The sequence below is a fragment of the Sinocyclocheilus anshuiensis genome, unplaced genomic scaffold (genome assembly GCF_001515605.1).
Source record: "Sinocyclocheilus anshuiensis isolate Anshui unplaced genomic scaffold, SAMN03320099.WGS_v1.1 scaffold916, whole genome shotgun sequence".
NCBI lineage: Eukaryota > Metazoa > Chordata > Actinopteri > Cypriniformes > Cyprinidae > Sinocyclocheilus > Sinocyclocheilus anshuiensis.
In genome coordinates this window covers 1,821,969-1,832,924 of record NW_015548264.1, presented here as the reverse complement: position 1 = coordinate 1,832,924, position 10,956 = coordinate 1,821,969, and the positions used below count along the sequence as shown (strand labels likewise).

Here is a 10,956-nt window from a genome sequence, read left to right as displayed (position 1 = left end):
AAAATGTCAAAATATCTTCATGGAACATGATCTTTACTTAATATCCTAATGATTTTTGGCATAAAATAAAAATCAGTAATTTTGACCTATACAATATATTTTGGCTATTGCTACAAATATACCTGTGCTACTTATTACTGGTTTTGTGGTCGAGGGTCACATATATTGGTGGAAAACATTTCTATTTTGAATAAATGCTATATGACAGAGAATATGAGAATTTGATGAATTTTGTTCATCAAAAATCTTGAAAAAGTAACACAGGTTCCAAAAAATTATTAAGCAGCACAACTGTTTCCAACATTGATAATAAATCAGTATATTAGTATAATTTCTGAAGGATCATGTGACACTGAAGACCAGAGTAATGGCTGATGAAAATTCAGCTTTGCATCACAGAAATAAATTATATTTTATAGTATATTAAAGTAGAAAGCCATTATTTTAAATTTAAATAATAATATATCTTACTGATCCCAAACTTTTGATATGTATTTTACATTTTCATTGAATTTATAATTAATTATGCCATATCAAATTTATATTGAGAAAAGAATAAATGAATGTAATAAAATTATTCAAATAACATTTTTTCAAGTGTTTCTGTTTTTCTTTCTCTCACATTCTTATACTTCATGAAGCATCATTTGCATTTTCTTGTGTTTTTCAGAAATGGTCGATGCAAAGTGGTCAGCACGACTTCGCAGAGGCCTGATTTTTATTTTTATTTTTTTCACCTTTTCCGAGTTGTTACGTTTCGCATTTTTACAGAGGAAACCAAAATCCCACTGATGGGAGCGATTGATGGGAGTGCATGATTCTCTATAAGCACATCAACACATAGCACTTCAAAACAATCAGACCGTACATTATCACAGGGACTTCACCCAAGTGGTCACCAACATCCTGACAACATTGGAATTACGTTGTGGCTCTGTGATCTGCACAGCTGCAATGTTCTGTCAACGTTGGGTTCATGTTTGAACTGTTTGGGACTACATTTTTGTGTATATAAGGATTTGACAAATACTCACATACAAAATGTAAATATTTAATATTGTATGTGCTTTCTCTATTTCATGTAGTTATAGACCCATTGATATATTTTTGATATAAAGAATTATTGTGGATCAATTTTACTCTCTTCTTTATGAAAACATTTTAAAGCATTTGTAGACTGTCCATGTAGTAACACTACTAAGCCTCTCCTCGGGCTGCTTGCTTGCACTGCGTTTTTCTTGATTTCTTCTTTGCTTGCTCGTTCTCTCTCTGCCTCTACCACAAATGTATGTGATCTCTCTCTTTTCAGATTGACATCTGTCTTGTACACCTTCTCAGTCCCCGTTTACTCCTCCTCTCTATCTGGGTGTCTCTCCATTGCTGTAAACTATATGAAACTATAATTCACCACAGTGTTTCTCATCCTCTCACATTGTGCTTGTTTAATAAAGTAAATGTAAATGTTGTCTCGCTCATTTACTTACGGGATGCTGTTCTGTCACGCAGTCTGCTGAAATTTTTTTGGTGACTAATGCCGATTCCACTAAACGGCATAGCTGATGACCTGTATATAAACAAATAAATATATAAATAAATTATATATATTTTTACTAATAGAAATATAAAAAGAAATGCATAAATAATTTATATATATATATATGAAATTGTAAGATCAAATTTGAGCGTTAAACCCCATATTTATGAACTTTTCTGAAAACTAACCCTTTTAACTATTTTGCAAATACCTGTAACTATCTGGTGTTAACGTTATTTTAAGTGGATTTTTTAAAGACAGTTTTACTCAAGTTCAAGCAAAGGTCTAATCACAGTTCACCACATTAACTATAACGTCTGACAATCACAAAATATCCAAAACACTGATTATGGTCCAAACACTGTTTTAAACTTAATGTTAAGCAATCAATGTACTGATTTACAACCTAAACTCTAACACACTTGTTTGTTTATGCTATTTATTTTCCAACAAATGCTCCTTGGTTTTGTTATGTAATGCGAAGACACTGGTACTATTTTTAGGGTGAATTAAGTAAGTAATTTTGTAACAATTTTGTCAAAGTAATTTTGAGGGCTGTATTAAGCAATGAGACTTAATATGCTACTTAAAAACATTACAATATTGACTGCTTACCTAAAACACAAAGACAGAGTGGAACGCGCAAACGTTAGCTGTTCAGATACATTGTCAGTAACCCAAGGACAAAAAAACATAATATTAAAGTTTAGCGAAACGGTAGAAATGTTTGTTTACACTACAAAAGGACATTAGCAGTGACTCAAATGGATGAATTGTTTGGCCACACCCCCACGCTACGTAAGACGTGACGTCTACAATATAATTATTTATTTATTTGTATTAGTAACCTCAGTCCGTGAACGATAATGAGTGGACAGATATGAAATAATTTTTTCCTGCATGTTAAAAAATTGCACATGCATAAACCATAAACAGTTGATCGCACGAGGCACATCTGTCGTGTTGCGTAATTAAGTGACAGTCCATTTCATTACATAATAAATTAAACTGCAAAGCCACCTCTTTTCTCTGTCATAAAGAAGAATCATCTGACTGAAAGTGTCCGCTAAATTACTCTCCCTCGTGAAATGAAAGAAGAGGTAAAAAAAAATCTGTTTGTCACAGAATCATAAAGTCCGTCTATGTCCACACGACGTCGCTGTTCGTGCGATTTGCTTACTCAAATGTTAAAGTTTCACCTGTGGTAACAAAATTAATTCCACATGTGGGAACGTATATAATATAATACAGTTAAAACAAATTTTCATGATTAGGCCTTTATTAAACTTATTATTTCAGAATGCCTTAAAGACACTTACTATTTTGATGTAGGCCGGTAAACTTTAAACATAATGGTAGGTAGGCTACCCATCTATTTTAACTGAGGAAAAATCGTTTTAGTTCACTTTATATAATCTTTTGAAGTAATGAAAAGCTTTATTTACATCTATATGCTTTCTTACTAAAACATGACTCATTGCATGTTAGACTGCAGTTTGAGAATGCAAACTATTAACGGCTTATAGTGTCATTTTCGTCCTTTATGTGGGTTTCTTTCAGTGTTTGTGGGCTAATGGATTCACTGCAGACAGACTCACAGCCACACCATGCTTCCTGCAAATCATTCACTATTGGAGTTATATTTGGATCAACATGAATGTGGTAAACACCAGGAAACGCACCAAGCCCCGTAAAAACAGATGCATATTCTTGAATCATAGTATAGTATAATATGACATGGTGTCAGAAGTGGCAGTTCAACAGTGCAATAAGGATGTAAATAAGTGCTGGATGAGGGATTCCCGGCGCAAACGAATAAACCGCACAAAAACGGGCTAGATGGAGCAATTTAAGCCGCCGTCGCCTCTAATACTTTCAGGCAATATTGCAGAGAATTGGCGGAGGTGGGAGCAAAGATTTTCATTGTATATGACGGCAACTGGGTCTGATGAAAAGGATGAGAATGTTAAAATAGCGATTTTGCTTCACATGGGTGAAGTGAAGAGGCACTGGACGTTTATAACACTCTCACGATTGATTATGAAGACACGGAAAATCATATACTATGCAAGAGATTCTGCAAGCTTTTATACAGTACTATGCAAGAGATTCTGCAAGCTTTTAAACAGTACTGCAGCCCACAGAAAAATATTGTGTTTGAACGACATCAATGTTGATCACACCAGATGGCCGATGGATCGTCAGTGGATAAATTTGTTACAGAGCTACGTCAAAAATCAAAAGACTGTGAGTTTGGACAAAGTGAAAATGATATGATAAGAGACAAACTGGTGTTTAGTTTAACAGACGCTCGAATGAAAGAACGACTGCTTAACGGGGCTGACGCTAGTGAAAGCATATCTGTCGAGCAGCTGAAGCAGCAAAAAACTCAGATCACGGTAATGCAGACAGGACAAATGGATTCAGAAGCGGCAATTCAAGTGATTAAAAAGTCAAAAAGATACTTTGGAAAAATGAATTATAAAAGTAAAGAGAGAAATAAGAATCTGTCATATTCGTCCTTTATGTGGGTTTCTTTCAGTGTTTGTGGGCTAATGGATTCACTGCAGACAGACTCACAGCCACACCATGCTTCCTGCAAATCATGTGTGTTTTAATTACAAACCACACCTATTTTAAGACAACCCGACAGCGGTCATACACACGTGACCACGTGAAACATCATAACATCATATTACATCAGATTTAACAGTTATAAAAATTGTCCTTCGAGCCGGATTCGAACCAGCGACCTAAGGATTACAGTGATGCTACGCTACAGTCCTCCGCTCTACCAACTGAGCTATCGAAGGGATGCTTCATCGTCTGTTTAGGAGCACATGATGTAATAGATCTAAAAAGTCTTTAAACTAACGTATAATCAAGAAAAAGACCAGTAGTTCTCGTGGCAGGTTGGAGTAGAATATGCTGTGTATGGCATGAGCATTTTTAGTTGTTGCTTTCTGATTGCATTTCCAACCCGTTCTCTAGAATAATCTATTTGAAAATTCAAAAAGCATTTAATGCTGGATTATACATTTTAATCTCCGAGTACAATTAGTACACTCAAGAGAACGTAAGTAACGTTACAAAAGTACAAAACACAAGGAATTTAGTGTCGATGTAACGTTAAACGGTTGATCCAGGAACATGTTGTACGTTACTTGGTGAAATCACGGAAACACGCCTAGCGATTACTTGTATAGTAAAGAGCGAGAAATATTTCTGATACATACATACAATTTTAATCTATTTCTTTTTAAAATATAAATGGCGTTTTAATTTTTAAATATGTGATACTGTAGTTTTTTGTGTATTATTATTTGTTTGTTTATTTTGTCCGTTGTCTGATTTTGGACCTCCTTTGGACCAAGTTTGATGATGATGATTGTGTAGGCTATATACTACAGAGGAAAAATTGCTACCAAATGATTGGTTATTTGGGGATGCTGTCAATCGTCCCAAACACTGGACCCCTATTGTTAGATGCAGCTGTCCCTTGCTTCATCTGTCCAATCAGGAATCTGGTTTAAATAAGACCTCCACCTGTCACTCACAAACATGCTTGCACCCCTCAGTACATGGGTACAGTGAGACCATAAAGACTATTTATAAACAAACAAGGGAGGAAGAGGGACATAATTATCCTTCATTCTTGAGGTATAACTCATCGCTCATCCTGACTATTATTAAGGAGGAATTTACTAAAGGACATAAGAGCAAGTCACACTGATTATGTGTAAAACAGACACAGCTACTTAAGTGCATATAAGTGCACTTTTTATGAGTTCACAATGATGTAACACTAAAACCAGCATTAATAAGGTGGAGACATACTGATGTCGCAGTGTTATCTGGTTGTCTTGGAAGAATTAGACCTGTAGAGAAACTTAAATTCCTTCACAATCCTAAAAAAAAAATATATATATATATATATATATATATATATATTATATATACATGCATACATACATACACACACACACACTTTATTTTAAAGGCTTTTCACCCACATTACATATCAAATAGGAAATTGGCATGACTCAGTGTTTTTTTAACCAAATTAATGGCGGTTGTTCTATAGGATTCCAATGGTAGAGTCAGCCAGCTGAAATGTTAATACATAAATAGTTGTATAGACGCCACTAAACACTTGTCTGTCTTTGTCTGTTATCTCTCTGTCTTCCATCATCGGGTTCCATTCATTGTCTCAGGGGTGGGGTACAAAATTCTCTGCGTCATTTTGGAATGCTGAAATAGAAATGGAATTAATGAGAGTACTGTGAACCCATAAATGACACAAAGACATTGTTTATACTCGAAGCAATGGATAGAATGAAACTATTGGTGCTATCCAATTAAATCAATGCCTAAATAGTTAGTTAATCTAATCAAACATGGTGTGAAAGAGGATCCCTACCAATGCACAAGTGTGAGGGTGCATCTGTTTTGAGTCTGAAATAGGCTCCTCACACCACAAAGGTTTTAGGGTGGCAGAGTCAGAGGTTAGAGGTCAGGGTCTGAGTATAGGACAAGACAAGGCCCTACAAGGTAGAAAATAGATCCTAGGTCCATCTGTTAAAAAAACTAACCCAACAGCCACTTAGTAAATGTCACATGGGGAGGGAGGCCCCTATAAAACCACCAGGCGTCCATGGAGATCATCTCAGTCCATTCAGGATCTTTACCACCAGCTGTACAGTCATACCTCAGTGATCCCCTCTTCGCAAAACACTCAGAAAGAGCACCATGTGTGACACAGAGGAGTTTGTGGAGGAGTTTGAGGAAGAACAGGAGGAGGTGAATGAAGAGGAAGAGGAGGAGGCTGAAGAGGAGGTTGAAGAAGAGGCTGAAGAAGATAAAACTGAGGAGATAGAGGATGAGAAAGATGAGAAAGAGGCAGAGGAGGAAACCAAACCAAAGCCCAAGATGTTTGTTCCCAACATTATGGCACCAAAGCTGCCTGAAGGAGAGAAGGTGGACTTTGATGACATCCACCGGAAGCGTGCAGAGAAGGACTTCAATGAATTGCAGAGTCTCATTCAGCTGCACTTCTCCACCAGGCAGAAGGAAGAGGATGACCTCGTGGCTTTGAAGGACCGCATTGAGCGGCGTCGGGCTGATCGTGCTGACCAGCTGCGCATCAGAGCAGAGCGTGATCGCGAGAGGCAGACGCGATTTGCCGAGGAAAGAGCACGGCGTGAAGAGGAGGCCGCCAAACTGCGAGCTGAGGAGGATGCCAGGAAAAAGAAGATCCTTTCTAACAAGGGCTACGGTGGCTACCTGCAGAAGGTCGATCAGAAGAAGGGCAAGAGGATGACGGAGCGCGAGAAGAAGACCAAATGTCTGATGGAGCGTCGCAAACTGCTCAACATCGATCATCTCAACCAGGAGAAGCTTGGTGATAAAGCCCTTGACCTTTGGAAGTGGCTCAGTCAACTGTATGCTGAGAAGTTTGAGCTGGCAGAAAAGTTAAAGAGGCAGAAGTATGACATCAATGTTCTGAGGAACCGCGTTATTGACCATCAAAGAGGAACTAAGACAACCAAGACCACCAGGAAGTCCTGGAAATAAATTAATCAGATACAGACACCTGCAATGACACAAAACAGAGCCAAAAAGGTTTGCTGGAATCACAGTTTCAAGTCTCGCATCATTTCTGTTTTAATTTCTTCTGATTAATAATTGCTCCTAATGTTACACTTTATTCATTTAGCATTGTATCGTACAAGTAATGGGTTTTATAGTGTTCTTTTTTTGTTTCATGTGATCTGCTGTCTTGATCTCATGCTGTAAACCTTTTAAAAGGTTATATTTTTCTTTGACCACGAGATATTACAATTTGCAGTAGAAATGCAAATCAAAATGTTTTGCTTATATTTGAATGTATGTTTTTTTTGCTCATCAACCCCAGTGTTATCAAATATATTGAATTAAAGCAGTAATTTAATTTTGGAAAAGATGCATATGCATCTTAACTTGAAAGACTCAAAGACTGCTTTTCTACAATTACTAATTAACAATCTACAAAAGCTCTTGCAGAAATGACTAATAAGAAATCATTTTAAATGTGGAATTAAGCACTGGAATAAACAATAAATAAAGCTATTAATAAACAAATACATCAAGATGTTATACTGTATGAATGAAAAAGGTCTTTATTGTAACAAACATAAAGGCACATACTGTAACAGCAGTGTTTTAGCACATACATTAAAGTATACAAAGTATCGTTTACACACACACACATATATATATAAGATAAATTATTAATGTGCAGATTAATTTTATGCATTACAGTTCCCAGGATGTGATATTCTTCATCTATGAAGTCCCATTTTCCACATTCCACTCCGTCTAGTGCAGATGAGCGCCCAAGTCATTCAAAAAGTACACTCCATTGACAATGAGTGTGGATGGCTTAAGCCTCATAAAATAAAATACAAATAAGTGTTTCATTTCTGATTTGTAACTTGCTCGATTAACAAAAAAAGAACATGATTTCTAAAAGCTTGCAGCAGTTAGATTGGGTCTATGCAAAACGTCTATGCATAAATCACTGTTAGCATAGCATTAAAAAACAGTAAAAATGTGTATATTCTTTGAAATTAACCTTAGTGCATCTAATGCAAAATAGCTGTTTATATAGTTTATAGGCTAATCACACATTTCTAAGCAATTTAAGGATCAACCAACTTTAAGGGCCTGACTGCAAACTGATGAGTTTCAATTTTTTGGCACATAACTATCATTATGCAGAATTTTATAGCAGTACAAACTAAATTCCTTACAAAATTGGACAGATAATTTGTAATCTGACAAAGTTTTAAAACATTGGTCACATATATTTCCCACTAATAGTTCAAGTTTAAGAATTTAAGAACCTCAAGCTGTAATAGTGATTTTTGGATTATCAATCCCATTTTGTCCAAGTTAGCCTCTTTTTTTCCAAATCGTGCCAGGTAAGATCTAGAAATCCCGGTTGTTGCTGCTGATCATTTTGGGATATGAAGTTCCAATGGAGCACCCAAATCTATACACCACAATCTCAAGGAGATACTCATCTACCTTCACTGTAACCTTGGTCACACGCTCATCAGACAGACAGAAGACAATAGTAAAGAGAGCCACCTCGAACTCTGGGCTGACGCCAATGAAACAACTACCCACCGGCTTCACCAGGCCATTCCAGCTAAACTGCAGGTTCAAGACGTGATCGTCCTCGTCCGGCTGTGAAATTGAACCAAATGTAAACATTGGAAGTAATGCAAACAAAGCTATATTAATTTGGTCATATTATATTTCCCTTAGCAAATGAATTTAAAATGATGAAATACCGTGTCCTTGTTATTTCTGGCCTTGTATCCTTTGTAGTCCACATGATTGTGTTTCTCCTGGTGGTAAAACTGGACCCAGTTGTGGAGGCCCATGATCTCTTTACCATATTTGGTTTCACCAACAAAAACATGCTCAAATCCACAGGAATCTTCACTGCCTCAGAGACAAGTGGAAGATGGCCGATCAATAAAAACCTCTTAATGTATAAATGCTAAGCATGTAAATCAGTACATAGGCTTTAAGCAATAAGATGGTAAAGGATTTTAACATCTTGTATGTCAGTTACTAATATAACAAACCCAGTTCAGGTTATGTGATGTATGCCAGCCCGTTCAAAGGAGGATTATAACTCACCCTCCATTTTTGTCCCTGCGATAGAGCTTAAACCAGATGTCATAGAGCTGGCTCTTAAACTGAGCCGGATCTGACTGAGCTAGACCTTTGCACACTAAAAACCTGTGGGCACACTGCAAAGACAAAACCTGTCAGAACAGGACGGAAAGAATATAATATTTCTCTTCACTTGTACAGTTTTTGCATGTATTTGCAGAATGTCATCTTTACACATTATTGTAATAGTCTCCTCCTTGAACCAACATCCCTGTACTACAAAGCTCATTTGCACATTTGTCTCACATTCCCATATTCACTATCCACTTCCCATCCAAACCATCCATTCCCATTAAACCACATTTTGCAAGTTAATAAATAAATAAATGTCACATTTAATAAATAAATAAATATAAAAAATGTGCTTTAACAAGTGTTTACTTTAGTATGAATATTCATAAAATCTGAAATATTATTTAAAACAGCGACATTTTTTTGTAGTTTTAGCATTAGTTACTTTCCAACTCTGGTCAGGAACCTCAGTCAGTCACACAGTCAATAGTAGACATACTTAAAATTCTTTAAGTTGCTACATTTCTACATGTGCAAACATGACATTACTAAATAACAAGGCAAAAACAGTGATCGGTGAGCTATTAGATACCTTCATGACCTCTGTCTTGAGCATAGCATCCAGGAAAAGGTGATTTTCCTGAAGCTCCTCTTTTGTCACATGCTCAGTCACTCCTGTAGACATCTCATAATTGTCAAGCAGATTTAGGAAGTCTGAGAAGAGACAAAGTAAATAAAACAGCTGTCTAAACACTCTTGCCATACATTGCATCACATCAGTAATTAATGAAAACTAAAAAACTAATATTTTAGTACATTAAAGTATAAGGATGCAATTAAAAACATGCTATTAAACATGCTATGTTATTACATGTTAGTATAGAAATGGCCTATAGCTACTTACGGGCGTAAGTATCCATGCTTTTGAGCTTCTTTTCATCGACATAGGAGAAAAGAGGAGCTCTAGCGCTGTCCCTGGCATTATTACTGCCTTCAGCTACAAAGCCAGCCTTCCCCTGTGAGAAAAAAATGCACTATAAACGACTGATTGATAAAGTCACCTGCAATCACGTATGTGGAATATATTACAATGCATTTACTTATTCATATATGTATTCTTCATAAACATGCCTCCTCTCCCAACCACCTACCTGTAGGTTGATTTTATAGTCTTTTCCAGGTTTCATGCGGTTCACATCCAGCTTCCACAGTTCATTCAGCACATCTGAGAGCTCCTGATCGATGCCTCGTCTGCAGTAGAGAAAGCACGACTTTAAACGTCTAAAATCAGTCAAGTCTGGCTGTATTGCCTAGTTAAGACAGCAATAATTACAACAACTGTAGTAACTATTGCAATTGTTATTAATGCTACCATGGTTATTTTTAAGTGTTATTTTTAGTTAATCTCTACCTATCTAGTCAATGACAAAAGTCCAAAGGTTATGCAAGATGATAAAAAAAAAAGTATTAATTTTTTTTATTTTAAATGTTTTTATTTGTGTTGGACATAATATATATTCATACATAATAATGGTAATAATAAACAGAAATATATATTTTTCTACATTTATCTTAAAATGTCTTTTTATATTACATTAAGAAAGTCAAGATTAGTATATTAATAGTAATATATGCTCAATGACGTCGTTTCTTTAAACCTTCCCCCCCCCCCCCCTCAACAT

At 36.1% G+C, this 10,956-nt stretch overlaps 3 protein-coding genes, 1 long non-coding RNA gene and 1 other non-coding gene across 10 annotated transcripts in view; 2 read left to right on the top strand and 3 right to left on the bottom strand.

The window, feature by feature from the left end:
- Nucleotides 1-1,365, top strand: part of cry1a (cryptochrome circadian regulator 1a) — a 15,243-nt gene extending 13,878 nt beyond the window's left edge. The window contains exon 14 of the mRNA XM_016443181.1: nt 671-1,365. The gene's annotated coding sequence lies outside the window, so the exon portion shown is untranslated. The remainder of the gene's footprint in view (nt 1-670) is intronic.
- Nucleotides 1,262-2,284, bottom strand: LOC107655614 (uncharacterized). The gene is made up of 2 exons (XR_001630465.1): nt 2,150-2,284; nt 1,262-1,564 (listed from the first exon to the last, which is right to left on the bottom strand). It is a non-coding gene; the product is annotated as an uncharacterized LOC107655614 (long non-coding RNA).
- Nucleotides 2,285-3,720: 1,436 nt separating this feature from the next.
- Nucleotides 3,721-7,118, top strand: LOC107655611 (troponin T, cardiac muscle-like). 4 transcript variants are annotated; one of them, XM_016443178.1, is made up of 2 exons: nt 3,721-3,750; nt 6,299-7,118. In XM_016443178.1, exons 1-2 carry the CDS (start codon nt 3,721-3,723, stop codon nt 7,106-7,108), a joined length of 840 nt encoding a protein of 279 aa, XP_016298664.1. In that variant the 3' UTR covers nt 7,109-7,118. The 4 variants fall into 4 exon arrangements, with proteins under 4 accessions (XP_016298664.1, XP_016298666.1, XP_016298665.1 ...); XM_016443180.1 differs by lacking the exon at nt 3,721-3,750 and having other exon boundaries at nt 5,833-6,334; nt 6,443-7,118; XM_016443179.1 differs by lacking the exon at nt 3,721-3,750 and having other exon boundaries at nt 5,833-6,334; nt 6,413-7,118.
- trnay-gua (transfer RNA tyrosine (anticodon GUA)) lies at nt 4,260-4,347 on the bottom strand. Its single transcript is given in 2 exon segments — nt 4,260-4,295; nt 4,311-4,347. It is a non-coding gene; the product is annotated as a tRNA-Tyr (tRNA).
- Nucleotides 7,119-7,743: 625 nt separating the features above from the next.
- Nucleotides 7,744-10,956, bottom strand: part of LOC107655610 (poly(U)-specific endoribonuclease-C-like) — a 4,449-nt gene continuing 1,236 nt past the window's right edge. For all 3 annotated transcript variants that reach the window (XM_016443174.1, XM_016443175.1, XM_016443176.1), the window contains exons 2-7: nt 10,426-10,525; nt 10,179-10,290; nt 9,867-9,988; nt 9,227-9,339; nt 8,872-9,025; nt 7,744-8,764 (exon numbers count right to left, since the gene is read on the bottom strand). In XM_016443174.1, the coding sequence (XP_016298660.1) occupies nt 8,504-8,764; nt 8,872-9,025; nt 9,227-9,339; nt 9,867-9,988; nt 10,179-10,290; nt 10,426-10,525 (862 nt within the window). In that variant the 3' untranslated portion in view covers nt 7,744-8,503. The remainder of the gene's footprint in view (nt 8,765-8,871; nt 9,026-9,226; nt 9,340-9,866; nt 9,989-10,178; nt 10,291-10,425; nt 10,526-10,956) is intronic.